General features: G+C 26.9%; 3 protein-coding genes across 3 annotated transcripts; 1 reads left to right on the top strand and 2 right to left on the bottom strand.

Moving 5' to 3' along the window:
- Positions 1-1,421: 1,421 nt before the first annotated feature.
- On the bottom strand, positions 1,422-3,125 carry LOC112602281 (zinc finger protein 511). Its single transcript, XM_025350274.1, has 4 exons — positions 2,073-3,125; positions 1,808-2,009; positions 1,633-1,748; positions 1,422-1,554 (listed from the first exon to the last, which is right to left on the bottom strand). Exons 1-4 carry the CDS (start codon positions 2,228-2,230, stop codon positions 1,467-1,469), a joined length of 564 nt encoding a protein of 187 aa, XP_025206059.1. The 5' UTR covers positions 2,231-3,125; the 3' UTR covers positions 1,422-1,466.
- Positions 3,126-3,537: 412 nt separating this feature from the next.
- LOC112602280 (INO80 complex subunit B) lies at positions 3,538-5,056 on the top strand. Its single transcript, XM_025350273.1, has 5 exons — positions 3,538-3,678; positions 3,812-4,071; positions 4,132-4,405; positions 4,648-4,808; positions 4,965-5,056. Exons 1-4 carry the CDS (start codon positions 3,638-3,640, stop codon positions 4,787-4,789), a joined length of 717 nt encoding a protein of 238 aa, XP_025206058.1. The 5' UTR covers positions 3,538-3,637; the 3' UTR covers positions 4,790-4,808; positions 4,965-5,056.
- A 402-nt stretch (positions 5,057-5,458) lies between these two features.
- LOC112602211 (calpain-A-like) lies at positions 5,459-14,289 on the bottom strand. The gene is made up of 3 exons (XM_025350163.1): positions 14,272-14,289; positions 5,840-5,911; positions 5,459-5,734 (listed from the first exon to the last, which is right to left on the bottom strand). The coding sequence occupies exons 1-3, from the start codon at positions 14,287-14,289 to the stop codon at positions 5,576-5,578; spliced, it is 249 nt and encodes an 82-aa protein (XP_025205948.1). The 3' UTR covers positions 5,459-5,575.
- Between the last annotated feature and the right edge of the window lie 403 nt (positions 14,290-14,692).

Below are 14,692 nucleotides of genomic sequence, written 5' to 3'. Positions count from 1 at the left end.
TTGTGGAAAATTAACTGTAAAAGAGAAACAATAGACTTAACAGCCATGGCTTCTGGTTTGTCTGTTTATTTTAGAATCCAAGAATTATAAAATATTTTACAACTACCACTTGTTATGTGTATGCATATTTAGTTATTGATTAAAATAAATATACATAGTATTACTTAGGACTGTAGTAAAATAATAAAATATAGTATTAATATAATTTATTTCTTAAGTAACCATTTGTATTTATATGAATTACTGTAAATCAAAATGTGGTTATATTTATTATAACTTTGTAAATACTGTGGTTAACATATTACTTTTATCACCACTAAATACATTTTAATTATTTAAATATAATTGACTGATGTTATATTGAAATGGTAGGGGATCTAATTGAAACTTTCAGTTATTTATAAAAAATAATACAGTTTTTAATTACAATCATTCAAAATTTTAAAATAACCAAGTATACGACTAAAATAAAATTATTAACTGAGCAGTATTGAAATTGTACGTGTTTCTAATTTATTACTGTATTCTATCACAACACTGGTATAGCTGTATCTATTCATTTACCAACATTAAACTATAGCTGCTTTTCAAAAACCAATTTATGTGTAGAGATATTATAATTACATAATATTAGCCACAATGTCATAATATTTTATTAAAATACCTATTGGTTTTGTTTAATGCTGTAGATTTAATAAATAACAAAGATGAATTTTAGACTATGTTTATAAAAGAAACTAAAGGGAAAATATTAGGTTGAATTAAGACAAGCTTTTAAATATTTAAATGCTATTTAAATTATGATTTAAGCATAATAAAAGGTAAATTGATAAGATCATAAAATTTTGTTTTAAAAATCAATAAAAAATTGCTTAAGAACTTTCTTATTACCATGTGCAAGTTGGCTGAATTGGATAAATAAATGAATCATTATGAAATTAGAACAGTATGGTTGAAAATACAAGTTTCTTTCCAGAAATTCCTAAACATATCTTAAATTATGAAAATTATGATTTTGAATAATAATTTCAAGAATTATCTATTAACAATAATGATGACAGCGACAAAAAAGAATAAAATAACCAATGGAATAAATTGTTTGAAATGTGATGCATATTATTTGCATTGTGTATTTTAATTATATAAAAACTATTATGACAATCTTAAATTAATTTTGTTATACATATGTTTGTATTTTATTGTGTAAACATATTTGGTATGAAACAAAACAAAAAATTTTTGTTCAGATCATTTATCAAATTTATTAATTAGTAAATAATTTAAAAATACAACAAAATATCTTATAAGACAAATTCTTAAGTAAAATTGTTGATTCAAACAATAATTATTCATACTTAATTTTCTAAAAGACTTAAATAGACTTAAATCTTTATAATATACATAAATATATTTATATTGTCACATTATTTCATAGATAACATTTGTTTAAGTTTTTTTTTTTTTAATTAATCCATAGTCATGTTTGAACTAAACATTTCATCTAAATTTGGAGGTTCAGTATATTTTATTTTCTTGTTTTGTTTCTGATTTTTCCTTAAATATAAAAATAAGAAAGTATATTAATTTTAAATTTCCAGTATAAAATAAATAAACAATTATTTGTATTATTACTTATTTCCATAATGCTGCAAGAAACTTTTTGAAATTTGATGAATGTCTATGCAATGAAGATTTCGTTCTTCAGGATTCCAAAACAGTGTATTACATGTTTCAACGAAACATTTAAACTAAAATTAGGTATAAAATTACTATCAAAATATTATAATCAAGCAATATACTTTAATACCATAGGTTTTTTAGCAGAGCAGGCTTTAAAAAAGTTGTCATGTACTTCACTCAAATGTAAATCTAAGAGATGTGCAGATTGTAATAATTTACGACAGTAAGAGCAAGTATAACGATGATTTGAATTATAATGTAAATCGTAATCAGTCATTGATGTGAAAACTGTAGCACAACCATCCACATTGCAAAAAAAAGTTTTAACCCTGAAATTTAAATTAGTTATTATCAAATTTAAAATGTTATAAAATAAAAACTATTGGTTATACCTTGGTTTGTCAGATTTTTCAAAAATTTCAAAAGGTCCAACTCGTCTATAGATTTTAAATCTATCGTCGAATTTTTTAAAAATGCCGTCGTCCATATTCTTATGCCCTGTGCCACGAGCAAGTAAAAGCTTACATTTCTCATTGCTTTCCATATCCATGATTACAAGTATTTCGCTATTCTACTCAATTCTTATATTATTAATTAGTAATTAATAATTACAATTTAAAATTTTAAGAGTTATTTTATTTATTATAGCATAAACAGTAAAACTAAACACAAACAATTAACAAACTATTTAGTATTTACTAGTGTTGGGCGAGTATTGGTTTTTTTGAAGTCAAGTCGAGTCGAATCGAGTTTCAATTACATCGAGTCGAGTCGAGTTCAAAATTCGAGTACTCGAAAAATGTCGAGTACTCGAAAAAAGAGTCGAGTATTAGACAATTCCAGAATATTAAAAAAAAAATCACCCAAGTCGGTATATCCGTTCTCAGCGATCTTTCATACATGCAGCAATTGATATTTAGGTTACTATAGTTACTATAATATAAAGTTTAAACCATCAACCATCCTAGAATTCTTATCGCGAATACTCGTATTTGGGTTCTCTCAGTTATTTATAGTTTCAACATTTAATAATTATTTTTACATAATTATACTATATAGTGAAACACTGAAACAAGTACTCGATTCAATTCGAGTATTTGGTTCAAGTCGAGTACTCGTATTTACGAATACAAAATTTTTTTAGTCGAGTCGAGTCGAGTTCAAGTACTCGACTCGAAAATTTTTCCCAAAGTCGAGTACTCGAACAACACTAGTATTTACTATTTATTTAATATTTTAAGTTTTAAGTGTTTTAATTTTTAACCATGATTTCGAGAAAAGTACCCAAAACCCTAACTAATATTACCCGGTAATCGGTATACCATAGAGTAATATTATTATATGCGGTATACTAACTAACATCTAACCACTTACTATATAGTTAAGTAGTAAGTACTCTTTGGCATTTGACTTAATAAATATTTAAAATTATTCTGTGATAACATTGCTTAAAATATTCTGTGATAAGATTCAGTAATTTGTGATAACACTAAATACAATAGAATAGGAGGGATAAAAAAAAAACAAAAACATAACACTACCGTCCGGCGTCCAGTAGCACCAGTCAAACACAATATACAAAATTACAAAAGTGTAAAATGATAATGAATAACGATTATTAACAAATGAATCTAAATATTAAATAATAATCTAGTATTCATAAAGAGTATGGAACATTCATTATTTTATTGCAGAATATACAAATTTCTAATTTAGTACCAGCATTACAGTCATCACTTGTATATTGTTTGATGCTATAACCATTATAAAATATATTTTTTATTTTATATTTTAAGGCAATATAGAAAATTAAAAATTACTTGTTAATATTTTTTTAGATTTTAACTATAAGTTATTTGTACATTGTAGAACAATTAATATAAATACATTTCTTACTTTCTATAGTCATAACTTATAATTTATTGTGTTTGCTAGTGATCATTAATCTTAAACCAACATGTCTGGTCATGATGAATATGTCGATGTAATGACATCCAGGTTAGTGTTTTTTATATTAGTAAATTAAAATATTTCCAATTTAGATTAAATCAAAAACAATAAAATATCAAAAGAAAATAAATACTTATAGATATTATAAATATTAATATTATATTAAATTGTACTATTTTAGTCCACCTCTTACAACTAAAGCAACCTTGCAAAGTTCAGGGATAAAGAAAAAAAAAGTAAAAAATAATAAAGACAATCCAGGATCAAGTGATGAAGAACGATGGTTAAAAGCAATCGAAACAGGTAAATTGGATGAAGTTGATGATGAATTAAAGAAAATTAAAAAAAAGGATCCAAAAATGATGACCGCTAGACAAAGAGCTATGTTTGATAGAAAGTCTGACAAAGAATTCACCGAAGAACTCGTTGCATTGCCTTCAGGTCTTTAAATTTAAATTATTACTATTCCAATCAAATTTCTTAATAATTTCTTAATTATAGGATATCGGGAAAAAGTATTAACTCCAGAAATGCTACAAAAAAAAGCTATTAAATCACAAAAAAGAAAACAACAAGCAGATGAAAAAAGGGAAAATGATAAAAAACGTACCATGGAAAGATTATTGAAAAAACATGAAAGCAAATCTAAAACAAATGCTAAAGGCCGGATGGCAAGAAAGGCTGTTAATAATATTATTTATGTAAATAAAAATGACAAAGTGTCTCTACTATTTCCAGAAGGTGTCGAATTTCCTCTCAAAAAATCATTAATTAAGTATGTTTCATCATTTAAATAATAATCATATTATGTAAATGTAATTATAATACCTCATACTTATAAAAACATTTTTAATTATTATTCAATGTTTATGTTCACATCCATTTTTATAATTTTACTCTAGAACCTATTAGGTTACACCCTATGCATTTTCAGACACTATTTCTATTTTAATACATATTATTTATAAAATGTATTTTTGTTTAACTAATACTATTTATTAATATTTTTTTAAATAGGCCTCCACCTGCTCAAAAAATGTGTGGTGTAGATGGATGTGAAAATCCTAAGAAATATTCGTGCTCTCGAACAGGTTTACCATTATGTAGCTTACAATGTTATAATGCAAATCAATTAAATATTTGGAACACTGTATGCTGATTAAGCCTTCATATTTTTGGTATATACTATATATTATGATGTTTATTAATGTGAAAAATACATTAGTTTGCTTATTAACTATTTAACAATGAAATGCACTCAAATGAAATAATTAATATATAAATTCAGTATTGTACAATATACAATTATTATTATATGTTAATATTCCCAACAGATGGTCTTGTTGGTGGTATCAATTTTTTTAATTCGGAGTCAATTTTTCGGTCAACCATCACTTTCATCACAAATTCACCTTGTTGAAATGGTTTAAAGGTAGCTGGTACTATAACATAGCTTTTCAATGTAGACACCACAAATGTTTCTGAGATGACTTGTTTTGCTTTGAATACTCCTGAACTGCCTTCAGGTTCAGTACACAAAAAATATTCAGCTCCTAATGTTTCTTTTTGTTCACAATCGTTCTAAAAATATATGTTTGTCTTTGATAATTTCAAAGTTTGATAATAATAACTGATAAAAATAATAGATGAATTTACTTTGAATAAAAAAAATGCAACATATAATGGATTTTTTTTGTTTATCCGTTTTATTTTTAATATTATTTTAATTGTAACAAATAAATTTTCTTCTAAAATTCCTGAAAATTAAAAATATATTATCAACTAATTTCTATAAGGGTTTGTTTTGAAAATTGACAAACTTCTCTTGGTCCAAAATTAATATTCTTATTTATCATTATATTTTAAAGATGTAAAAACTATATTGTATTTTTTGTAAATATGTGACCATTGGGTTCTGTAAAAAATGTACCCTGTGGTCCGGATGCTAGTTGCTATCTTCTAATAGATACAATAAAATACTACCTGTAGGAAATTTGAGCAAATATTGAGGATTTGTTTCAAACATGTCTAAATTATTCCTTGATCCTCCTGCATTTAAGCCATATATCCAACTACCGTTAATTGTTAATACTTCTGGGAACTCCTGTAAGTGAAATAATATTTTATTTAAAATTAAAATAATTGTAGCAAGTATATATGTATTGTGTATGCATGTTAAAAGTATATTTAAAAATGTTTATTTGTTTACTTGAGAACTATTAAAATCATCATGTATAGATATTTTATTGTTATGTTCTTCACAAACATCCACTTGTTCAACCTAATAAAATATAAAATTTAATTGATTATTCAAATATATTATGGATTAACCTAATTATTTTTCTTTATTTCTCTGAGACCAGAATATTTAAATACTGTGTGGTATGGTGATAACCTTTTGTAATTATGTTATTAATGTATCATAGTGACAAAATTAATTTAACGTAAATACACAATACCTATCAGTATCATATAAAATTAATTGTTTAAACTATTTTCTATGTTGTTTAAAGTAACCTATTTTAATTTTAAATATAATTTTAACTAGAAGACTAATTACTATTTAAAAAATACAGATTTAGGATGTAATTATAGTTTTCCTTCACAATGAATAATGATTTACATTCTAGATACTTACTTACTAATATTTTTATTGTACTTTTTTTTCACTTTAGTTAAAGCCTCCCCCAATCATAGTATTTGCATTATTTTATATTATTTAAATTATAAATAAGTTTTAAATAACTATCACCCTAGTGTCTGCTAATTTGAGTCTTAATTGACTCTAAATCAGGTTGTGACTTGGTGACTACAATATTTTATATATTCACTTATAGAATTAGAATTTTGTAATAAAAATGTGAAATATTTTATTAGATATTTAAAATTGTTTCGATTGTAATATTTAATATAACTAGTAGGTTACCCAACGCGGCTTGGCACGCGAAATTTTAGTATATTAGGTTTTTATACAAAATAATAATTTATGACAACAATTTTATTATAAAACTTCTCTATAAACTACATTTGATGTATTTCCAATTAGATGCCAAAATTATTAAACTTGTGGACGTACTGACTCTGAAGCATGTCATATAAAATTGTCCATGTGAAAAAGAGTCTAAATAAACTAAAGATTCACGCCTTAATAGCACTTACTCATCAATGTATTCCTATATACAATTTACATATATAATTTTGTTTTTCGTCGATTTCAACCCCTCTAAATCAAAATTTTGAAAAATCCTTTCTTAATGCACGGTGAAATTATAATATTTATCTACCCTCAACATTTCAAATCGATAACTCTAATAGGTTTGGCTCTTACATTGATTATGAATCAGTCACACAGTCTCATTTATATATATACAGTTTTTATCCATGTAACTAGTTTGTTAGACTAATCACAAATAGATGGTGATAATAAATTCAGATATGGGGTACCTAGGAAATTTATCGCAATTAAAAATAATAATAAATTTTAATTTTATTATTTTGAAAAATTATAGTAATAAATTAAAATAATATTATAGAACTTTCATAGATATCAAAATCAAAAAAAAAGTTGAATCGTTTGAATTTATATACCTAACCTTATACAATTAAGATTAGTTATCTATAAAATCACAGCATTGTGATTTTATAGAATTTTTATAAACGGTTGATTTCTAGACATATTTAAAATTTAATCAAAAAAGAGAAAAATATGTTCCTATCCACTGATTCTAGTATAACATTTTTATAACTAGATTTTTGAATAATATACCCTTGTTCAATGTTTATGTTTAGTTTATTTATACAATGTAGTCGAATGCTTAAATGGATAAAAAAGTTTTTGTATAAAAAAAAATCGATTTAAAACTTTTATCATAATATATGTTAAATAGGTTGTGATAGTATTTGTATAACATTCAACATTCTATATCAAACAATGTCATCTACCCTTGACATCAATTATCGTTGAATTCGTTAAAATAATAATTTGGTAAAGGTTGATTAAAATAATAATGAAACATTAGATAATATAATTTTATTAGTATAAATAATAATAACTATGTAAACGTATAGCAATTAGCAAATAGTACTAAAACGGATAAAATTTTTCAAAATCAATCTCAATTGTAATTAATTATAAGGTTGATTTTTTTATGGGAGTCCGTCAAAAAAATATTAAAAACAAGATCCTTTTATAGTTACAAATGAAGCTACCAATGCAGTTTAAAATTAGTTAAATTTTTGAGCAGGATTTCGTCTTTAATAATAAGTACTTCATGCAACACATTTGGACTTATTCGACGACACACCGGTTGATAACCACGGTACTGTAGTATATAATAATTGAGAGCATTGGGGTGCTAACAATCAAATAACAATTAAATAAAGTTAGAAACTAATTTTAGGAATTTAAAAATATTATTTATTATTTATACTTTAATATATTGATATATTATTAAAATTATACATGTACATAGTATTAATTAAAATTTAAAAATATGAAAAAAAAATTCTAAAAATGTTTGTATAATATTCTTACATAATATAAAAATATATAATGTCGGTAACTGTTTAAAATAATAATAAATTTTGTTTTGCACATTAGAGTGAACTGTAGTAGAAAATAAAATAATCTCGTATTTCATAACATGTAGGAGCACGATAAAACAAACAATGAATGATACAACTAAATTAAATTAAACTAAAAATAAATTTATACAAAATAATTATTGGCTTACGGATAATCGACACTCTACACTTTACTACTATATTATTATAATATTTGCTATGATGATTCATTAAAGGTATATTGAATATTTTTATAAAAAGTCTATCTTTGTGAATTTTTACTCAATATTAATACTTATACGTGTAATTTTTTTTTCTAATATGTTATAGGCTTATAGCCTTGTCAAAATTTTTAGAACTAACCAAAAACACCTTTCAAAAAAAAATTAATTCCATTCAATCAATATATTTTTTATAAATCGCATATTGTTTAAACATCGCATTATCATTTTTTTTTTTGCATTAAAATGTTTATTATATAGCGCCGATACCTACCTTTTCGGAATTTTCGGATTATAGCATATTATTATAATTTACAGTAGGTAAGTAAGTACCTATGTTATTAATCATTATCAATAATAGCAATACACTCTTACTAAAATACATAACCGATTACTCATTTAGTTAAGAATTTTGCTTTTGCTAAGTTTAAAAATGACAATTTAATTTTGTTTAATAATGTACCTATTTAACCTATTGAATATATAAATTCAATATTAGATTATCTATTTTATTACACCGTCGTTTGTGTGAATAGAATGAATAGAAGCGAGCTCCTACGTTAAAATTCAATTCTACCGTTAAAGGTATAAATTATAAATATTTTTAGAGGTGTAAAAATGTTGTTTGAAATATAAAATTTAAGAAAATTGATCTACAGGCTATGATATAAAAAAAGTTCGTAAGAATATAAGGGAAAAATGACACTAGAAAACAAAATAATAAAGCTATAACGCCTACAACTATCAATGATGAGTATTATAACTTGAAAACAAAAATGTATAAATACATTTTGAACCTGTATGCGTCACGAAACGAATTTTTAGGTAAGACAACATGTTGTGCAGGACTTAAGGGATGGAAATGCAAGAGCCATCTGCAACGTCGTGCCGTATTTCTAGTATTTCTAGTTGCCGGCACGACCGGGCTAACACACGTTTATTTACTCGTCGTCATGATATTTCCATGTCTGCGCCTTAAGCCCCGGGCAACCGTGCAGCCGATGCCGACGTATTCTGCGCACCGTCCCGTGCAAGCGCCGCGCCATCATCGCCGTTCGCGGATTTGCCTGGCAAGTTATCTGGTACGCGGTGAACCGGAAAATCCGGCGGGAAATCCCGCGGCACCGTGATGGTTGTAGTGCCCGAACGCGTCATCGGCGTGGCGGTGGTCGCCAGCGCGCGCGACCCGGCCGCCGCACCACGCCGACACGTCCCGGCGGCGGTCCGGCGACAACGATGTCGCAGACGCCGTTGACGGCGAACGGGCGACGTGCGATCCGAGTGTCACATCCCAGTGTCGCATGTGCCGCCACTGGCGACGGCGTCGCGTGCAAGGCACGCGCACCACACGCCGCCGTCGTCACCACGCGGCGGCGGCTACTGCGCGATACCTTATTATTTTTGAATCACAATACGCGTACTCATCGCCGACCGACTAACCGCGCAAACGTCTGCGCGCCGATCGCCGCCGCCCGCTCAGCACACGTCACCTAACGCGACGACTGCGCCCCGTCGCACTCGACAACCGATGTCGCCGCAACCACATCAAGCCAGCGGTGCACCGCATTCATTTATAATAGACACATCGCGTGTTCGCCGTCCACGCACGCCTCTCTGTGGGTGTGTGTGTTCACGAATAGAGTTTCTGTTTGTACGTGGGCTGAAGAGCACTTGACATCGATTTTCGATGTTTTTCGCACAGGTATATTTCGATATTATTGTTGTGTCGCGCGTGTATGCGAATTACACGTTTCGTGATATTATATTATATATTTTATGACTAGGTCCCGGTTTCAAAAGCTCGAAAAAATGCCATTGTAGCGCAATAGGTAATGGTTCCGTTAATAAATTATTAAAAAGAATTTCTTTAGGCGCACAAATACGCGTGAAATAATGAAATGAGATACGAAACTGCGGTTCGATGTAAACAGTGATCACTGTGTACTTTTTTTTTCTGGGGGGGGGGGGTATTGGAAATTAATGCAATTGCGATGTATCTCTAATTTTCCAATTAGTTGTCATTTATTTAAATAGCGGAAAAACACCACGTCGGGTAATCGCTGAAAATAGATAAAGACGTTACTTAGCATTTGTGTATAGAATGGTTGATGACATTTTTTGGAATACCTAATAGTTATACATAAAACAAATGTATTTTTAAATCAATATTTCTTTAAATAATATTTTTAGTTTTATAATTTATACGAAAAATGTTTGTACAACGTGTTAACGTATTAACATTTACACTAAAATATTATAAAATTATATAAAAATGATAAAAACATTAAAAACATTAAAAAAAATGTAAAGTAAAAAATTTTTCTTTGAAGTATCTGTTACACGAAACGAATCATGTACTTGGAATGTAGAGTACCCAATAAATAATACAATTTGCATTCGGGTCCTATTTATAATGTACTTGTTTACGGGTATATCGTATTAATATTAGTCGGAGAGATCGATGCCCGGTATGTCAGACTGTCAGTTAGCTTTTAACGTTAAGAGTTCAAGTCATTTTGTTTCTCATTATCTGAACTTTATTTTTATCTTTGTTAGCTGCGTCCTATCCTGTCATACTTGTTAAGATTTTTTTTTTAATAACACAATTAGACTGAAGAAAAAATTTATCAGTTTATCGTATGACAAAAATCTCCCGAAAAAATATCGAGATATTAATAGACATATATAAAATATTGCATCTACACGTGACGAATGTGTGATCTATAGATTAATATTTAATCGGAGTTGCTCGTAATTTAGTATTACAACATAAACATGTTTTTTAAAATTTTATAAAGCACCTATTTTATACATTTTTTATTTTTACTAGTAATAATTTTAGTTTATATTTTGATAAATATCGAATGAAGTAATGTATAATTAATAACAAAATATATACAAGATATGTTATATATACTTATATAATATATTATTGTTCATAATAGTTTTAATATATTTTATATTATAAATAAATTCAATCTCAATGTAGTGATGGGGAAATGTCCCACGAAAAAACGGATCAGATGAACAAATAGTGATGCGAAAATGTTTCGGTACAACTTAAACCTATCAAATGAATACACGATTTTGAGACTTAGGCGACTCTATTACATATTGCCGTAACCACTTACGTGCTGGATAGTTACGGATGATATATTTATACTCCATAAGTATTTCAATTTAAACTTGATTCTTGTTTCAACAAATATTCGACAGAGGCAAAGTGGATATTACATTTTTTAATTAATATTCACTAACGGTTCATTAAAAAAAAAAGTGACCCATTACTCAACTTATTTTTTTAATAATATATGTGTTGTAACGTTACTACATGTTATGTAGTCATACAAAATTGTAACATACTGTATACTTACATTGTTAAATTGTTTATCATTATCGCACTTTTGATATAAAATAATTATTGATATAATACAATGTTTTGCAATACAGGCACGCGTTCGTTTCGTGTAAATTCGTATAATATTTAACATTAGTGCACGCATGTTATAACAATATCATGTCCAGCTCGCACGCAAAAGCGCCTTGGTGACGGCGATGTCTAGATATTATTTAGGTATTTTTATACCATATAATATATTGTACTAAGATTTCTCACATAACATAACCAATCTATTCGAGTTACCACATGTAAATCAGATTGTCAGCGATCTGTGCACCCAGTTGTATATGCATTTATAGATCTCAAACGAAATGTTATTTAATTGTGTTTTATTTTATTATTATTACTATACAAGTACTTTGTACCTGTACTAAAATGTTAACTGTTCAGGTGTTCCTGTACATAAAATCGCCGCAGTAGGATTATTTATCGACAAAAACCTTGACCCGTCTTATATGATGTGCACGACGGTCAACGATACACGCATATCACGCGTACACGCTATGACGTTTTCGGGATCTACTACCATCAATTACTATTGCTATCATTACATATTTATAGACGTATATGAAATAATATGCATTTAGGTACAATTATTAAAGGATAGAAATTCCAGGTGGGTTAAAACCGTGTTTGAAAGTCTACATAAATAAACTCGTGGTAAGCAGGGTATCTAATTATATAAATTATTTTTTTCTATTATATTTATTAAGCTTTAACTGCGTAAGTCAAGAGTTAGTTGTGTTTGTGTATTAACGTCAATACCTTATACGCTGCGGTAGGTTTTATATACTACACACTACTTTACTTACACTTTATAAGTTAAATTTACCATGTAACAATAATAACAATCAAATTATAATATTTTAGTTAGTTGTCGTTCGTCATTACATTTTCGTTGTCAAATCGTTATTAGATAATGACATTTGCCTCGTATTAATGAATGATAGTGTTACTCTGAATTACCCAAAGGTTTAAAACTACCTTTACGTATATATATATTTTATGAACAAAAAATTGTAACTACTTAACAGATACTAAATTATTAGGTATTGAATCCATTTACGTATAACTATTGTATTATAAATAGTTATTTACTTATAATATATAAAATATAATTTAAATTATTTCATTCTCAGTTACCATACAATTCAATCGTTTATGTATGATGTATGTTTATTGGGGATTGTCACCATATTAATAGTTACTTAAACTATATCATAATTTGATAAATAATAATATATTATAACAAGAAATGTTTGTGAAATACTGGAAAAACCAACAATAGGTGACATCAACGTACCTAAATTGCGTATCCATTACGCCGTATTAATATAATTTTATTATTAAATTGCATATTTTTCTCTTAAAAATCTCATCAGTGTGAACACTATGTATAAACATAATACACACTGTAATTCGCCTTAATTTTAAATAATTAATAAAAACTTATATAGCATATACGCATTTCTATTAATAACAGGTACATATTTACATTTTAAACATACTAATATAACACAGTACTTACATCGTTTATTTATTTAATACAATATTCTTGCTATAGAAAAGTAAAATATTTTAATATTTCATAATATTAGAATCATTGTAACCTATGTAACAACTCGTTACTCTAAAGACCCCATAGACATTAAGTTATTATTCGTTGTATTTTTGTTATAATTAAAATATGGTAATTTTGTGTATGTGAAAATACTTTGTTTTACAAGATTGTAGAAAAAGGTAATTTAGATTTAAAAAACAATAGTTTATAAAGCTACTAAGGATATCATGATTTACCACTTGGGCAGCAACAAACATTTAAGTAGCGCAATAATAATTTAACTACTTAAGGAAACACATAATAATAGGCTACAAACATAAAAATAAACTTTAACACTTAAACTAAAAAATATAATATCAGTTTTTTAAATTAATTAACATTTTGAAAAGAAAAATATTTATAAATATAAAATAACACTTATATTTATTTAAATAATAAGTGTATAATTTTAAACCCTTAAATTTACAAAATTTAATTATTATAAGTGTTATTTTTTTTAAATGTTGATGAATTTACATTAACTTAAATTTTATTTATAAGCTTCAGTTTTTTTATTTATGTACTCATTATTATTTATATCTTCAATAACTAAATAGTTATTGTACTTATTACTTAAATTTATATTGTTTATTTAAACATGTAGACCATGTAGTGATTAATCATGAATTGTAGTACTGCTACAAGAGTTAGGTTAGATTAGGTAATTAATGGCGTAAATATAAAAATTCATCCTGGATGCAAAAAAAAAAAAAGAGCTCCTTCAAAGTTTCATTTGAAAAATATGCTCACTACTCAGTATTTTAGATATACGAGCCTCTTTTTTACTATTTTAAACCAATAGAAAGGCTTTTAGAGTATAGATATTAGAATTCAATGCAGCTGTAGATATGTATTACCTTCATTTCACTATTCATGTCAGCCTGTGTTTGTAAGCATATAAACATAAAGTATCAAGCGGCTCGTAAAAAATAAGTATTTTCTCATACTATTTGTTTTTTTAAATAACGTACAAAGTTAAAAAAATATACGTTTATTGTTTTAGAACTTAGTTGTTCATTGGCTACAGCTTATTTACACTACGTGGGATGTGGATAAATGTACATGAAAGATAATAAGGTACTATTATCTGCCAACTTATAGCCCATATGCACCAATTTCGCATACAACAATGCTGTCATAATTTATAAAATGGATTATCTAAATTATAATAAATTTTATGTTTTTTTTTTCAACATTTTGTAATTTACAATAAAAAAAATATATATATATATAAATAATGTAATAAATATTTTATTATAAATCAATTCTTCTAAATTT

Source organism: Melanaphis sacchari, unplaced genomic scaffold (genome assembly GCF_002803265.2).
Source record: "Melanaphis sacchari strain LSU unplaced genomic scaffold, SCAv2.0 Contig85_pilon_pilon, whole genome shotgun sequence".
NCBI lineage: Eukaryota > Metazoa > Arthropoda > Insecta > Hemiptera > Aphididae > Melanaphis > Melanaphis sacchari.
Note: the sequence above shows the minus strand (reverse complement) of the source record. Positions and strands in the feature narration are given on the sequence as shown.

What these genes read in the sequence shown, in the direction of transcription:
- LOC112602281 (XM_025350274.1), bottom strand. Translation starts at nt 2,230, where the DNA reads ATGGATATGGAAAGCAATGAGAAATGTAAGCTTTTACTTGCTCGTGGC. An exon ending in GAAAAATCTGACAAACCAAG is followed by an intron (nt 2,010 to 2,072) that starts GTATAACCAATA and finishes TTTAAATTTCAG; the next exon opens with GGTTAAAACTTTTTTTTGCA. An exon ending in GCTCTGCTAAAAAACCTATG is followed by an intron (nt 1,749 to 1,807) that starts GTATTAAAGTAT and finishes ACCTAATTTTAG; the next exon opens with TTTAAATGTTTCGTTGAAAC.
- LOC112602280 (XM_025350273.1), top strand. Translation starts at nt 3,638, where the DNA reads ATGTCTGGTCATGATGAATATGTCGATGTAATGACATCCAG. An exon ending in ACTCGTTGCATTGCCTTCAG is followed by an intron (nt 4,072 to 4,131) that starts GTCTTTAAATTT and finishes TCTTAATTATAG; the next exon opens with GATATCGGGAAAAAGTATTA. An exon ending in CTCAAAAAATCATTAATTAA is followed by an intron (nt 4,406 to 4,647) that starts GTATGTTTCATC and finishes TTTTTTAAATAG; the next exon opens with GCCTCCACCTGCTCAAAAAA.
- LOC112602211 (XM_025350163.1), bottom strand. An exon ending in ATGATTTTAATAGTTCTCAA is followed by an intron (nt 5,735 to 5,839) that starts GTAAACAAATAA and finishes TTTCACTTACAG; the next exon opens with GAGTTCCCAGAAGTATTAAC.